This window comes from Vulpes lagopus, chromosome 11 (assembly GCF_018345385.1).
Source record: "Vulpes lagopus strain Blue_001 chromosome 11, ASM1834538v1, whole genome shotgun sequence".
Classification (NCBI taxonomy): domain Eukaryota; kingdom Metazoa; phylum Chordata; class Mammalia; order Carnivora; family Canidae; genus Vulpes; species Vulpes lagopus.
In genome coordinates this window covers 95,853,056-95,869,056 of record NC_054834.1, presented here as the reverse complement: position 1 = coordinate 95,869,056, position 16,001 = coordinate 95,853,056, and the positions used below count along the sequence as shown (strand labels likewise).

At 54.3% G+C, this 16,001-nt stretch overlaps 2 protein-coding genes across 5 annotated transcripts in view; both read right to left on the bottom strand.

The window, feature by feature from the left end:
* Positions 1-4,903: 4,903 nt before the first annotated feature.
* Positions 4,904-8,820, bottom strand: DLX1 (distal-less homeobox 1). Its single transcript, XM_041722870.1, has 4 exons — positions 8,740-8,820; positions 7,601-8,281; positions 6,687-6,886; positions 4,904-5,467 (listed from the first exon to the last, which is right to left on the bottom strand). Exons 2-4 carry the CDS (start codon positions 7,911-7,913, stop codon positions 5,213-5,215), a joined length of 768 nt encoding a protein of 255 aa, XP_041578804.1. The 5' UTR covers positions 7,914-8,281; positions 8,740-8,820; the 3' UTR covers positions 4,904-5,212.
* A 4,242-nt stretch (positions 8,821-13,062) lies between these two features.
* The window catches only part of METAP1D (methionyl aminopeptidase type 1D, mitochondrial), an 88,094-nt gene continuing 85,155 nt past the window's right edge, over positions 13,063-16,001 (bottom strand). For all 4 annotated transcript variants that reach the window (XM_041723527.1, XM_041723526.1, XM_041723528.1 and 1 more), the window contains 3 exons: positions 14,617-14,664; positions 13,600-13,678; positions 13,063-13,476 (listed from right to left, as the gene is read on the bottom strand). In XM_041723527.1, coding sequence (XP_041579461.1) covers positions 13,398-13,476; positions 13,600-13,678; positions 14,617-14,664 — 206 coding nt within the window. In that variant the 3' untranslated portion in view covers positions 13,063-13,397. The remainder of the gene's footprint in view (positions 13,477-13,599; positions 13,679-14,616; positions 14,665-16,001) is intronic.

Here is a 16,001-nt window from a genome sequence, read left to right as displayed (position 1 = left end):
CCAAATGCCGCCTTCGACCCTTTTGATTTGATCTAGCAAAGATTGTGTCCAGATTATCTGAAATTGACACTGAAGAAGGTAAGGGTGGAAACTGGTTTCATTTTTCAGAGGGTTGGAAGGCTGCGCTGCGCCCGCCGCGGTGGCTCCCGCTCCGGGAGTAGGAGGGTGGGGGAGTGATTATGTATGCACCAGCTAATTCTTCCATCAAAACTTCTTGTCAGCGATGTCAGGATTATTTTTTTCCTTTTTATAAAAACACTTGATGTTTCAGGAAGTGTTAATCCCTGAAGGTTGGGGGATGAGGGCGGGGGTAGCAAAGGAGTGGGTGTGGGTGACAGGTTTCTTGAGCCTGGGGAAGGCACCCTTTAGAGCCGTTTGCCTGTCTACACTGGAGTTGGGGTCTGCTGTGGAGCTGGGGACCGAAGGAGGGTTTCTTTGAGTCATGGGAGGGAGAGACCCTTACCCTCCGTACTGCCTTCGATGGAGGTGCCTATGGCTTGTGCAGGATGAGGAGCGGGGAAAGTTTGCTTTAGCCTGTGATTTCAGGATGTTTAACGCAGGCGGTGGCTTGACAAAACCCAGATAATTCTGAAATCGGTTTTTTAAAGATACAGAATGAAAGAGATGGATAGCAGAATTTTTTTTTAAAAGATAGCTGGGGACCTGGGTTGCTTCTTTCCTCTCAATTTTTCTTGAGGTCAGGTATCTCAGGTTCTATATCCAGCACACAGACCTACCTTTCCATAGATGACAGAAGTGGGCAATTTCTTCAAGAGGAGAGATTTAATTAATTTTCCCATCAAATGATTCTAGGAATGAAATTATATTTCTATGCATATAGATAGAGGAATTTTTAAACTTGTTGTAGCTCTTAAAGCCAACGCAGAACAGGAAAGGCTGAAGAGCCATCTGACCCAGCCCAGGTTCAGATCCCGAAAAGAAAGAAAATAAAACCTAATAATCAATGAAGGAAAGCTGTGAACTATAAACATGTTTCCATTTCATATTTTTCAAATATTGCCTAGATTTGGAAGCTGGATTCTTGGACAACTATACTACTACTTGCAGGACCACTCAGTCCCAGGCTTATGAAAGCCAAGACCAGCGAGAAGGGGGCTAGGGATTGTTGCTTGTGCCCTAAACCCCCCACCCTTGCCCCTTTTAGAGCTAGTGTGTGTGAGAGAAGACATTAAAGAGGTATCTGTTGTTTGGCAATTTTGCTAAGTCTGTCTTCACTACTTCGACGCTGTGCATTTGCTAATTTGGAGGCCTGGCCATTGACAAGCTTGCTCCATACACCTGCAAGCAATTTGCCGGCTCCGGTACCGGAGAATTGCAGAGATGGCAGCTCGCACCTATTTGATTTTTTTTTTCCCTTTTCTCAATGCACAGCAAATTTGGCTTTCAGTGCGTTATCTCTTTTGTTAATGCAAAAAGATTCCCTGGGCGAAAAAATTGCTCATAATTACCAGAGAGATGGGGAAACTGCATTAGAATAAATAAACCTGAAATTACTGTAATTATGTTGTGTTTGATGGGCCCGGCTTGTAATCAAGAAGAGAATACAGTGAAATGATGCTGACCCTCTTGGGTTTGCAGCTGTACGCGCACTTTGGGGTCTTTTTTTGCAGAAAAGAGTCATTTTGATAATCATTAAGCTGTGTGTAACCTATTTCAGAAGTGTTTTAAAATGAGGTTCACATTTTTTGAACAAGGGGAAAAAAATCCCAAAATTGCATTTTGCCATTACAGACTCATACATAAGGAAAGGTTGTGTTTTCTAAGTGACAATTGTTAAGACATAATATTCGAAATCAGTATTTAATCATTATAATGAGGTATTGTTTAAATATAACCACCTTTAGATTATTCATAGTTTAATTAATATACTCATTATGAAAATCTTTGAATCAGATATTTGATGAACTACTTGTCAGTAACAAGGCAGCATTAATTAGGCCTATATTGAGATTAACATTTTTTAAAAGTGCAACCGCTTATAATTATAATAGAGCCTAACTAAAGACCGCCTTCGTTGAGCTAAAACTAATAATTTCTCTATTTGAACTGTTAGCAAGAGATTATTAAATTAGTATAAGCTAATATCTCATAATATTAAAATCCGCTTGACCAAACAGATTTTGCCTGTGGCTTCAGGCACTGGGCCCTGGCTGCTGCACCGGAGTTGGATGTGCGAGAGCAACCCACCAAAACCTCCCCTATAGCAAAGTCACATCTCCAAGGAAAACCAAATCGGGGAAGGTCCCTACCCCCGGCGGCGGAACCCCACCTGGGAAACCGTGTTCCCTCTCAGCCCTGAGGCCAATCCACTCCCTGCCTCAGAGATTTGATCTCCCCAGTTTGCGCCCCGGGTTCTGGAGACCTGCGGGAGCGGTAAAGCCACAGTCCCAGGGCCCGGAGGGGCCCTGAGGTCCCCGGCTCCATCCCCCACTATTTCCCCTGCTCCCTGCATCACCGCCCCTCCACCACTTCCCCTCCCCTTCCCAAAGGGCGTCAGAAGAGCCTGGAGCATCTGCTCTTTCACCAGCACCAATTGAAAAATGGGTGCTTGTCACAACACAGATCACTGCCTTCCCCGCTTTGCTCCCCACCGCGCGCTGCAACGGCCCCCCAAAGGCGGAGGGCCAGCCCGCTGGAAGCAGTGTCGCAAGGCGAGTGCAAGGGATGCAGGAATCGCTCAAAGCAGCCCGTCGGGGCCCGCAGCTTCCCAGAGCTTCCTCCGCTTGGCTGTAGGGTCTGGGGTTGAGGTTGGGGTGAAACGCCAGGCCACCGGGTGGAGGGAGCCAGGCTGGTTCTAGTTGCTCGGAGTCCACTCTGTCCTGGAGGGGATTCATCTGAGTGTTCCCCTGGAGGAGCTCCCTCCCCGGCCTGGCCTCCCGACCCTGGGGCTAGACGGAGGGGTCTGGCCTCCGCCAGCCCCGTGGTTCCAGGAGCCCTCCGAGCCCTCCTGCCCCTCCCTTGGCATTTCCATCTGAGGCTCAGAGAGCAGCTGAGGATCATTAGGCGGGAAGGGGCTTCTCGTCGTGGATGGGCCCGACGGGTGGGAGTGACTGTGGAGGGGCCCAGGTGGCGCCTGGGGACTGTCCCTCGAGCTCGCTGATTGACTGGGTGTAGCCCGACAGACGAGTCCTTCCGGCCCCTTTCCGGTGTCTGGCTGCGTCTTTTCCGCGTCGGGTTCGAGCGCCCTGCGGGCAAGCAGAAGCCGGAAGGCCAGATCTCCGCGCTGGCGAGGGGGCAAAGCCCTGTGTATCCGCTTTCAGTCCTCTTGGCTTCGGTCGGTGACTGGGTGTGGGGTGGCACTCACGTCTCCCATGCCGGCTACCTTTGAGCTCTGCTTTCACCTCCTCTCAGCCAGCCTGCACAGTCCCTTTGGTTCCTGAGACCTGGCTCTGTCACACAGCACCTGTTCCCGATCCCCCCTTCCAAGGACCCTTGCCAGACAGTCGCTGCCCACCCTCCTAACCCAGGTAGGGATCAGACCCCTTGGGGCTCAGAAGCAGGGCAGATGAACGGAAGAACGAAGAAGATGAACGGTCCCAGCCGTTTGGGAGGGCCTTGGGGGTTATTCCTGTAGTCTGGAGCCAGGAGTCCCTTACCCCTGCACTATCTGTCCCCAGAGGGGGAGGCCTGGCCCAGCCCACAGCACCCCCTCACACAGCACACCAGACAGCAGTTCTTTCTCGAAACCATAATTTTACTGTCTCAAAGAAACTTTATAACTTATTTACAAAGTTCTTTTTTCCCCAGATACAAAGCAATAAGTTAACATTCTCAATATAAAACTAAACTTTGACATAGAGAACACAAAACACGGTTGATTTCAATTGATCACATTTTCCAAATTTCACAAGTAAAATGTCAAGATTCTCATTTCACAAAGCATCAGGTTTTACAGCCACACACAACAGAACGGAAAAGAGCTAAGCTTGTGCAACATGTTTACGGAACAATAATAATAACAATAATAATTAACAACAATAATAATATGTACAGCGATTAGACCCTGCACTGGAGACTGGGCGTCCAGGGTGCCGCCTGGTGTTATTCTGTGGTCCGAGCCTCTGGGGATTAGTGCTGCTTTTGTCTTTCTTTAAAGCTCACTGGCTTTAGGGCACTCGTTTATGCCTGCCTGTTTGTTTGTTTTTTTCACTGCCCATCGGGCCACTCTTTCTTGCTCCCCAAGGAGGGAATTAGAATTTTCCTTCTTGTCCAGGCAAAGCGACCAAGTGTTTTTCCCGAGATGAGAAAATTGTGTTGGCTTCGTTTCTCCTTTTTTTTTTCTTTTAAAAATAATACGGGACATGTAAAAATGCAAAGCATTAGGTTCCAACCTCTCCATACCAGCGAAGTACAAAAGTTACTGTATAAGTTAAAAATCACCAGGTCCTCCTTAGTCGTTTTCCCCGGGGGTGCGTTTGAAGTCATCGGTACTATGGGACCCTGTGCTCCACAGAATTGGCCAACATCCACCCTCAGGCGAAGTCCATTCCTCAATAAATAAAACCCCCTCCCTCCAGTTTCCCCCGATTCCCGAACGAGCTACACAGATGGCTAGGCAGGCCCAGGAGAAGGTCCGAAAGGACAAGACGTCCCAGCCTGCGGAGCTGGGCGGCCGGCGGCCCGGGCCTCTTCCGACCTGGTGACTTTTTTCAGAGGCCGCAGAACGAGGACAGCGGACAGACGAGGACCTCGACTTCGTCGGCGCACAGATACAGAGCGAAAGGAGACAAGAGACAGACAGAACAGAAAAAAAAAAGCTTTTGCTTTTTCTACATTTTTTTTTTGTGGGTTTTCTTTTTTTTTTTTTCCTTTTTTTTTTTTTTTTTTTTTTCCTGATGGTTCCACGCAGCTGAGGGTCGGCGAGTCGGGGCCAGCTGGCCGGTCGCGCTGCTCTGGCCGTGTCTCGGGCGGTCGCGCCTGCGTTCGGAGGCCGCTGTCACCGCGCGGCCCAGGCGGGGCGAGGGCGGGCGAGCGCGTGGGCGCCGGGGAGTCGCCGGTGCGTTGCGGACCGCGCGGGACTCCAAGGAGGTGGCGGGCGTCCGGCCTTCGCGGTTCCTTCTTCTTTGCCCCTGGGCCCTTCCGGGGGAGGGGGGGCGCCCGGGGCTTGCGGACGGGGTGGATGGACCGGGAGGCGGGAGGGGCCCGGGCCGGGGGAGACGGGAAGGAGGCGGGAGGGTGCGGGCGCGCAACCTCACATGAGCTGGGGCTGCTGCATAGCTTCTTGGTGCGCCGAGGGGTACCACGACGTGTAGCTGGGGATGTAGGAACCCGCGCTGCCGCCCGAGCCCTTCCCAGATGAGGAGTTGGGGTTCCAGCCGGGCGGCACGGGCGGGGAGCCGGCCGACAGCGCCCGGCCGTTGGCCAGCGCGCTACCCTCCAGAGCCGCCCCGCCCTGCTTCATCAGTTTCTTGAACTTGGACCGCTTGTTCTGGAACCAGATCTTGACCTGCAAGAGCGGACAATAATGTGACTCGGCTAGGCCCATTGTGCCTACCGTGGTGGTGGGGAGATGGGGGGGACAGTGGAGACAGGATGCCCCTGCGCGACTGGGCAGCGCCTGCTGGGGGAGCAGAGCCCCCCCGCACCTATGGGAACCAAAGCCTCGGAGGCCAGGCCGCCGGCCGCAGGTGGTCCGCAAGGGCAGCTCGCAGGGAGCCAAGGGGGCGTGGTGGTGAGGAGTTAGGGGGGTATCCAGGCCTTCGCTTGTCAGGGGCTCAGCCCGACCCTGGCAATCGTCTGGGGGGAAGAAGCAAAGCAGCGCCTGCACGACCTCGAGTCTTCAAGTCCAATATGATCATCAATAAAAAAGAATCGAGCGGAGGAAAGGAGTGGAGGAAATTTATTTGCAATGCCACCTGCTTTCTCTTTGCTCCAGCCTTTCTGCCCCTGAGTGAGTTGGGGGCTGACTGAGGCCAAAAGGTTTTTGTTAAACTTTTTCATTTGGACTTACATCAACCTTTCCTTAGTGTCTGTTTGCTCTCCCCAGCTCTGCTCCAAATCCCGGCCCAGACGTTGGAAACCTGCGCCAGTCGTGGTCAGAAAGCCCCATGGGCTCCCCAGAGTCTTAGAGCAATCCGGGAAGGAAGGTCCCACGTTCCTCCTCCAGGGTCTGGGACTTGGGAGGTGACTACGCGGAGGAAAGGATTTCCCCACACCCCAACCCGGTGAGGAGGAGGAGGAGGAGGAGGAGGAGGAGGAGGAGGAGGAGGAGGAGGAGGAGGAGGAGGAGGAGGAGGGAAACAGAGGCTCTGGCCCAGGCCCTGAGTGATTAGCCACACACTTTAAAGGCAAAGAAGGGATTAAGCCCAGCGTCTATTGTTCCAGTTGTTCGGGCACGTGTGACCTCAGAGTCCCCAAACAAAACGTCTAGGGAAATCCTTCCGCGCCCTAATCAGATTGTCCAGGGACTGAGGGCCGGGCGGCAGGCAGCGCGGAGTACAGAGTGCAGCGACAGAGCCGGAGCAGAGAGGACGAGGGAGGAAGGAGAGCCATGGGTGGGACACACACACACACACACACACGCACACGCACACGCACACACACACAAGCACGCGCGCACACACGCACACAGTCTCCGACCCTGAGGCCCAGAGAGCAAGAAATGAAGCTCCGGGCGCAGGTCGGCCGCGGGAGGCCCGCTTGGCAGAGGGGCCGCGGCGAGGTACCTGCGTCTGCGTGAGTCCCAAGGAGGCCGCGAGCTCCGCCCTCTCGGGCAGAGCTAGGTACTGAGTTTGCTGGAACCTCCGGTTCAAAGCCTGCAACTGCAAACTGGAATAAATCGTCCTGGGTTTGCGGATCTTTTTCCCCTTGCCATTGAAGCGCACTTCGCCGCCTTCCACCACCGTGCTCTTCTCCGAGTCAGCCCCTGGAGGGACAGCAGAAGCGGGGGGGGGGGGGGGGGCGCTGTTAATGCGGGGACAGCCTTTAGTGCGGGGAGCCGAGGGCGAGTGGCAACCGAGGGGTGGCAGAGGCTGGGCCGAGAGAGAACGCTCAAGAAAACTCCGAAAGCCAGGGAAGGGTCCCGCAAAGTCCGAGGGCCGGCCCCGGGCCGCAGCAGGCGGACTGGGGCAGTTCCCAGGCGTGCAGTTCCTGCCTTTGCAGAGAAAGTTTGCTATTTTTTGCAGGCGGTAGTTGAGGTTTAATTACCCTTAATTGCATACATTGTTTATAGCGCTACGCAATAAATAATTACTGAGACTAATACGTGCACATGTGGGTTTCTGTTTTCCAAAGGGGCATTGTGTGCTCGGCGCACAGAGCCGCCCAGAGGCCCAGAGAGTGCCAGGGGACGCTCTCAGATTTATCCTTTGCTGGATAGTTGCGAGTTGGGTGGAATTTTAAAAAAAAAAAATTTTTTTTTCTTTGCTCTGACAAGGATCCATACATAGATTGATACCCGAAACCTCCATTGCTCCGGCGCCCTCCCCACCCCCACCCCCACCTCGCTCTCCCCCTCTCCCTCCTCTCTCTCTCTCTCTCTCTCTCTTCCTCCCCCCCTTTCCTCCCTCCCTGCCTCCCTCCTTCCGTCCCTCTCTCCCCTGCACCCTGTCCTCTCCCTCTCCCTGGCAGGCGCACGTACCTGGGTCCTCCAGGCGGCTCTGGGCGAGGCTAGCGCTGCCCGGGTAGGACTGCACCGAACTGATGTAGGGGCTGGACGCGTGGCTGCTGACCGAGTTGACGTAGGGGTAGCCCAGCGGTCGGGAGAAAGACGAGGCCGAGCTGTAGGCGCCGTCGGGCTGCGAATGGCCCGCCGAGTGTAAACAGTGCATGGAGTAGTGCCCGTGGGACATGGGAGAAGGAGACATTTGCTGGTTGGGTGGCCCAAACTCCATAAACACCGCCTTGCCCGACACGGGGCTGTTGAGACTTTCTGGCATGGTGGTCATGGTCATCTCTTCTCGCGGGGTCTGGGTGTGGGTCTCTCTCTCTCCTCTGCTTCCCTTTTGGGGGTCTCTGTGTTTCTCAGGACAGGAAGGAACCCAATTTAAGCGGAACAGGGGTTTTCACTTTCCATTCATAAGAAAATGGAGTTTGTCTCTTTGAAAAGTCTAAGCATGATGCTGCCGAGCTCCCCAAACTCGCTTCAAAGCTTTGACTCAGCCAAGGTCATAAATATTCATGAGCTGGCGGAGCTGATTGGTCCGCTGTCTTGCATAATCACCGGGGATTGGTCCGAGGCGCTCCGGCTCCGCTGGACTAGAGCGGGCGAGGCGGCCGGGCCTGGGGAGAGCCGCGTCCGCACGTCCCGGCCGGGGCTCCCCTGCAACAGAGCGCGCCGCGTGGAGCGCACAATGGGCTGCGGCGCCCGCGCCGGGACCTCCGCGGCCCGCGGCTCTCGAGCCTCCCGCCTCCCCGGCGCGCCTCACTTCCCAGAAACCCGCCAGCGGCTCGGCGCAGCCGCCTCCCCCCGCGACTGTCCCCACCCTCCGCCCGCCCCCAGCGCCCGGACCGGGGCGCCGCTGCTCCCAGCAGCCGCCGTGCCCGGGCCCGGCGCTCCGCCAGGGCGGCCCGGGAGCCCGGCCGCGGCGGCCTCGGAGCGCCACGCCGCGCGCTGCGGCCGGGGGCGGGGGCCACCTCGGGCTCCGCGGAGGCCGGCGGGGCGCCGTGCTCCCGAGCGCCGTGTGCCCAGCGCAGCGCCCTGCGCGGCGGCGCCTCCCAGGCCTGGGTCCGCTCAGCCACATCCCCGGGGTCGGCTTTGGGGCCCCCGGGCGAACTCACTCACTCGGCCGCCGCGCCGCCGCCGCCGCTCCCTGGGGCCCGCTCGCATTGCTCCAGGCCCAGCTGGCCGCTCCAGCTCGAGGCTGCACGGGTCTGAGGAGAGCAGAGCGCGCGGAGAGCCAGGAACCCGCGCTTCTCCTCCCAGGAAAGGCGGCCGCACCGCCCCCTCCCCCAGCACACACCCCCTCTCTCCCTCCCAGCCTTCCTCCGCCTCCCCCTCCCCTCCACTCCCTCTGCGCCCGGGGCCCTGGACTCACTCGCCCCAAGGGCGCGGCGCAGAGTGGAGCCGAGGAGCCGGCGGGCTCAGTTCGGCTCGAGCCCCGGGCCCCGGGTGGTCATCCTCCGGCCTCCCGGGGCCTGGCGGGAGGGCCCGGGGCTTGGGCGGCCTGCGGGCCACCGGGGCCCGCGGGGGGCTCGCGGAGCAGGTGACGGACACGTCTCTCGTGGTCGCCCAGGGTGCTCCTCATCTCCAGTGGTCAACGCGGGGCGCCCCTGGGCCTGGGGGCAGGGCTGGCAAAAGCCGCCGCGGCGCCTTCTATCTTCTGGGGCGCTAGGTAGGGGAAGGCGCACAAGAGCCCCCCGCCGCCGCCCCCACGCAGCCACCCCCACGAGGCGTGGCGCGCACCACGCTGCCTGCGAGGGGCTGTTGGTTCCCCATCCCGCCAGCCCCACGGTGAATCCCAAATTACTTTGTTAGGTAATTAGAAAGTGTTGATAATTATTTCTTTCATAATTTAGCGGTGTGACGGGGAACGGGGAAATGATCTCGTGAAAGTTCACACGTGCAGATGTATTAGTTACTGATTCATTTGATTAAATGGTAGTCTCAAGTGCTCGGATCCGCAGCTGAAGGCGCCCCATTAGCATAACACTGATGTTTAATTTTCATACGCATAATTAGCCATATATTTAACACTAATAGCAACATGCAGCCTTTCAGCGTTAAACAGCCCGAGATCTGATCTGGCCTGAGCTGAACCTTCGGCGATGCACCTTCCCCTGTCTGGAGTGCGCAGTGATCACAGGACAAACCTCTGTAATCAAGCACATTTTGGCAGAGGGAACACCAATAAAAATGAACATTCAAAACAAATTACATCGGTGCTGTCGTTACAGATATTAGTGGAAGGGGCTTCTCTCTTTTTCAACTCCTGTAGCCGCAGCTGCTGCCCGCGGAATTCCTCTCCTTTGGTTGAAGGGCATGATTTTTGGGGGTAGCAATATTTCAGGCAGCGTGGTTGGAGCAAAAAGAAAAACAAAAGCAAAAAAAAAAAAAATCCTTCAAACCAATAACTGGTTTGCCGACGTTTAAAAAGATTTTTTTCCCCCCCTTAATCACCGAACCACAGGGTGATGCTTTGTAGCAACAACCAGCTAATCACTCCGCCACCACCAGCCTACTCCCGGACTCCTCTTGATTTCCGTGTTGCACTTGTGGTTTTAATTGCTCCTTCCCAGCGCCTGTCTCGGGGTGTGCGGCGCGGGGCGGTGCGCCCTGCACTGCAGCTCGGACGCCGCCCGGGCCGCTGGTCTTTGCGCGCGCCTCGAGCGGGCCCTGCCCACGTAAGTGATCGCCGCGGCTGGCCGGCGCGGTCGGGGTGGGCACCGGGCAAGCGGCTGCTGACTTCGGGGGCGCAGGGCTGGGCGTGAGGAAACCCGACGGCCGGGCGCCGGAGGACTGCGAGGTGGGGGAAGGGGGGTGGTGGAGACGCGGCCCGTCTACAGGGCTCCCTGTCCGCATCCGAAAGGGGGAATCCACGTTTCTCCAGCGCGGGGGGACCGGGCTGGCTCCGTGCAACAAAGGACCCGCACGCGCCTCCTCGGGAAAGGTTTTTCAGAGCCTTGTTTATTATAGAAATGAGTTATATGTGGGCGAGGGAGTGTCTACACTGGGGAATGATTTCGGAGCCCCAGAGACGCAGGTCCCGGTAGGGGCGGCTGAGCCGGGCCCTGGGGCGCTGAGCCGCGGGGCCTCCAGCAGCTTCGCAGCGCGCGGTCTTATCTCCACTCCGTCAGCGCCCAGTGGATCCCCCCACCCCCCACTGCTGGGACGACACCTGTTCTGAAGCGTTGGTGTGCTTAGGTCATTGCCTGTCCCAACTCTGACAGGCAGCACAACTCTCAGGTTTATCCCGGGTTCCGAGTAGAACCCGTGGGAGCCACCGCAGGACCCGCGTCCAGGGGTGGTGGCTGTGGCCACGCGTGGGCTGGTGTCCCGGCGACCCCGGGTGAGGTCTGGGGCCCGCAGGGCTGGAAGGTGGTGGTGGCGGTGGTGGTGATGCACAAAGTATTTTTAAATCTGCTTTCTAACTCCAACTTCAAAGCCTGTTAAACGGAGTTCGTTCTAAATCAAGTGTTTCCTACGGAGCTGCTGGTATTGGCTGGTGTATATATACACACATAGACACCTAGATGTGTGTATAATGTTTAAACTAGGCTTAAACTAGTTACTTGAATAAATAGGATTATAAACCTGTCCCATAAATACTTCCACCTCAGAATAATTGCTGCACAAACAGCATGCTTTCCCAGTGGTTGGTAAAATCCTGTGGTCCTAATAAAATTATTCTTGGGGAACTTAGAGTAAACTGATCTGTAGATAAGATAAGCGGCTACCCGTTGCACTCTCTGATTGCCCTAGGAGAGAAGTGAAATCATTATCTGGCAAACGGCTCTCTTCCAAGGCCATCTGGGCCAGGTTCCTTACTACAGAATCGAATTGTCCTGGAGTCTCTAGGCCTTTGCTTGGTGAATGTTTCAACAAGCCCCCCCCCCCCCCCGCCCTGAAAAGTTTTTCTATGGTCCTGGTATATCTTCAACTCCTCCCTCGCTTTTTCCAGCTCTCGGATCCACTTGAATTGGAATCACCTCTGTCCAAATTCTACATCCCCAGGCACAGAGAAGGGGTACTGGAAGGGTTGGAGGATGCCCAAGAGAATCTGAGTTCAGGGGAAAGCTTGAACTAGCCACTTCTCCAAGTGCTCTTATTGGCCTCAGTTTCCTATCTCTTTTCCCACCACTCTGAGCGTCACAGAGACCACCTGTCAGGGCAACTACAGGTGCTTGCATTTCCTTGGTGCTGTCCGGCCCAAGCTATTTTTAGTGGGTGACAACTTTGCAAAAGCAGCTTCAGTAGAAATAGAAGTTTGCACAATCCCTGACTGCCCAGACACCCTCACTGAACTTGCTCCTAAAACCGTGATCAGAGGGGGGCTACTTTCTAGGTGGTCTACTAAACTCCAAACACCTCTTCACCTGAACCCAGGTGTGAACAGGTGCGGGGGGGCGGGGAGGGCTTGCGTGCTGAAGAAGGCAGGATATTCTGATCAGAAATGGGCCTTTGGGAAATGCAGAATGTGGGCCTTTGGATTTCCTGCTTCTGAAGCAGGTGGAGCTGCAGGCTTGCCAGCTCCAATCCCAGCTAACTTGGCTCTTGCCCTCAAAAGTTTCCATATCGTCCCCTGCTGGGATCCTTTGGGTCTCCAGAAGGACAGCGCAGTCTGAAGGGGGACGACGATATGGGGAGAGGTCAGCTTAGGAGCTAGACCAACCACTGTTCACATCTGGACTGGTGGGGCCGATGTTCTAATTTCTAGTGCAATAAATGGTCACTGTGTGTGTGTGTGTGTGTGTGTGTGTGTGTGTGAGAGAGAGAGAGAGAGAGAGAGAGAGAGAGAGAGAGATGGAGGGGAGGAGAGGGTTTCTCAAAAATAACCTTAGGGATGGCCGCTTGAGGCAGGATGAGGGACGTGAGGAGGAGCCATGGGGGACTGGGAAAGTCAGGTTTGTGGATTGATAAAGCACTGCAGAGGCCAGACCCAGGGTTCACAGGCAAGGAAATGTTTGTAACCAACCCCTCCCTCGGTTTGCGGGCTAATCTTTTCATCACAAAGAAGCTATGAAGGGAAGAGAACTGGAAGGGCTGGGGGGCAGCTGGTCCCTGGGAGAGCCAATGTGGGACCCCAAGGGGGAAAGCAAAGACTTTTAAAAAAATTCCTAGGGCAGCCCCAGTGGCCCAGTAGTTTAGTGTCCCCTTTCAGCCTGGGGTGTGATCCTGGAGACCCGGGATCAAGTCCCACGTCGGGCTCCCTGCATGGAGCCTGTTTAAAAAACCCTCTGCCTGTGTCTCTGCCTCTCTCTGTCTGTCATGAATAAATAAATACAATCTTTTAAAAAATAAATAAAAAAAAAATCCCCAGCTAACGTCTAGGCTCATCCCCCCCCCCCCCACGTGCCCTTGTAAAAAGTTCAGAGACTCAAAAATTAACCACTTACCTCCTCCCTCTAACTGTCAGAGGCGCAAGGACCACAGACACAATGGGCTTAGGAGGGGAAAGCGTTTTACTTGGGCGGTCAAGACACGGGAAAGAGAAAAGCATGCATCTGGAGAAGCCCCTCATCCCGAAGCGAGGGCGTCCCCGTGCCCCCCAGGTCCCCTCCCCGCTGGGAAGCCAAGCCCCAGCCAGGATCCGGGCTGGAGCTCTGACTTGCCAGCTGCCCCCAATCCCCCCCCCCCCCCCCCGGGTTTTTCCAAAACTAGATGCTAGTTTGGTTACTACGTGACCTCCCGGTCGCCTGTGTCTTCTACAAGTTCTCCAGCTGGATTTCAGCAATTTAGGATAAAAAGCGCCGGGCCTCTGCGACCTCCGGGCGGCTCCTCAGGCCTCGTGGGGCAGCTTGGTCAGGACCTGCACGCCCTCCGACGTGATGAGCACCGTGTGCTCGAACTGGGCGGACCTGAAACACACGCGCGGTCAGGCCGCCAGAAAGCGCCCGCGGGGCGGGGAACAGCAGCCGGAGCCGTCGGACCCACATTCCCTTCCCATATAATTTCAAGGCAATAGCACCGAGAGCAAACACCTTTGATTGTCCAGGGAGACCACAGTCCAGGCATCTTCCAGGACTTGAAATTCAGGGGATCCTTCGGTTATGATTGGCTCTGTAAGAGGGAAAATATTTACTGCAATGATCTAATCATGTTCTTGTCAAATATGGTTTTGGCTGATTATGAAAAAAAAAGGGGGGGGGGAGAATAAGAAGGTTCTCCTCCCCTCCCCCCAAGTGCTTCCCCCGTGGGTTCATGTTGTCATCTCACAGGGGCTGATAATTGACGTTGCTTACATAGTATACTACAAACTAAACAGTAGGAAGAGGAAACGCTACCGCATTCAAAAAATGTATGAAGTCGCCTAGTTCGTATTTTTTTTGAGAAAAAAGGGCATTTTAATCAAGCCTTAATTAGGACCCCGTGGATAATAACCACCCAAACACCAGTCCCTCTTATAAATACCAGTCAGTTTTAAAAAATATTTGAATTTTTAAAACATGCTTAAAATGTTCATTAATCAGCAAATAACAATTTTCTTATTTCACTCTAATTGCTTCTCCATTAAGTATCACAGTCAGAAATATGATGCCTTTAGGGTCTTGGATGATTGGAATTTGGTGGTGACACCGATCACATGATCAGCCAGGAATGGGCCCCGCCAGACAGTACATATCACTTGCTGCGGACAGGGAGCAAGGGACACGATCACTTCTAGTTACTGGGTGTTACGGAAAAAACAAAACAAAACAAAACAAAAAAACCAAAACCAAACCAAACCAAACAAACAAACAAAAAAAAACCAAACACTACATTATGCTGGTAACAGAATTAGAGGTTGGATGGCTGCCGTCTCCTAAATGTGTCGGTAAGTATCTGATTTAGGAAGATGGGGCTCAAGGATATTATTTAATCAGATTTGCTATGCATCTGAATTATTTCATTACGCTGATTGGCTTTATTATTCCTTTATGGGACTGCCTGGCCTAGGCCAGCGCTGCAGCTTCCACCCAGGGAGCCACGGCTCTCTGAAGGGGAGCCTGGGCACTGACCTATGGTGAACGCCATTCCCTCCTCCATGAGTAGGTCACAGTCATTTGCTGCAAAACAAAAAAAATATGGAAAAGGGGGAGTGAGAAATGAGAGAAAGAGAGAAGCAGAATTAGAGGGGCAGGATTACCTAAAACAAAACAAAACAAAACAAAACAAAACAAAACTTGGTCATTTTATTTACTTTTTCCTTTTAGGGTAGAAGGAAGGGTGGAGATTTCTAGAATCCTGGTAGTGGCTATCACCAAGGGTTTAAACACACGGGTTCTGAGCCTTAGCCTTTACATTTTCTTTGCTTGGGATTAAGGACCCTGGGAAGGGTGCACCAAAGCCTCGAAGAGGCAGCCTGCGTGTTTTAGACACCTGTTGGGTGTTTTAGACAACCTTCACAAACCCCTGGCCACTTGCTTCCAGGTCTCCAGGCTTCACTGGGTCCTAGGCCCTCCCTGCCACCCCAAAGAGTAAAATACCCTGGGGAACTGATACAAAGGGAAGGCAGCCACTTAGGGTGCAGGTTAAAGCGGGGTGGGGGGGTGGGGGTTGAAATAAGGTCAGGTGTTAGTGCAGGGCGGGGCACAGGCCTGAGACACTCTTTCTGCGCTCCTGCCTGGATTCCCTTCAGGGCTGTCTCAAGGAGTGCTCGTTGGTGTAAAAGGAGTATGGACCTGCTGGGTCCATGGGGATCTTCCAGGGAATGGGTTCTGGGCAGTATTTCCTCTAGGGACTGCTTTCAGCCCAAGCCCACAGGTCAAGGCCCAACTTTCCTTCAGTCCCTGTCCAGGTGTGCAGTCCCTTGTTGGGGGGCACTCTATAGGACTGCCTCCTACCCTAACCCAAATCCTCCCACTGCTTCTGGCCCACCCCTGCCTTCTCATTGTAGGGTGCACACCCAGGCAGTGACAAGCAGGAGGTTCTGAGGAAGGAATACAAGGGTGGGTATCATCTAGAAAGCACTAAAGAGTACATGCTGCTAAATACATCAGCTGTCAACGCTGTGTAGGATGTAATGAAGTTTAACCACAACAGTCAGCGGTTAGAGACGGGGGTAGAAAAAGAAAAATGGAAAACAGTCATATGTGCATGCTGCTGGGACACTGATGCAGTGGCATTTTGTTTTCAGCAACTTTTTCTAGACAAATATCCCTTATGCCTTCCAGCCATCACCCTTCAGGGGAAGACAAAAAGCAAAATAAACCCTATTCTGAGATTGAAACTGCTGGGCTCTAATCCAGTAACATAGTAATGTGCTGGTTACAATTAAGTAACCACCCCCCCCCCACGCCAACCCCCGCCACACACACACACACACACACACACACACACACACACACACGAATACACACAAAAGGATGATCATATGAATTCAAAGTTAGAGGAACACCAGGAG

What these genes read in the sequence shown, in the direction of transcription:
- DLX1 (XM_041722870.1), bottom strand. Translation starts at nt 7,913, where the DNA reads ATGACCATGACCACCATGCCAGAAAGTCTCAACAGCCCCGTGTCGGGC. An exon ending in GAGCCGCCTGGAGGACCCAG is followed by an intron (nt 6,887 to 7,600) that starts GTACGTGCGCCT and finishes CTGTCCCTCCAG; the next exon opens with GGGCTGACTCGGAGAAGAGC. An exon ending in TGGGACTCACGCAGACGCAG is followed by an intron (nt 5,468 to 6,686) that starts GTACCTCGCCGC and finishes CCGCTCTTGCAG; the next exon opens with GTCAAGATCTGGTTCCAGAA.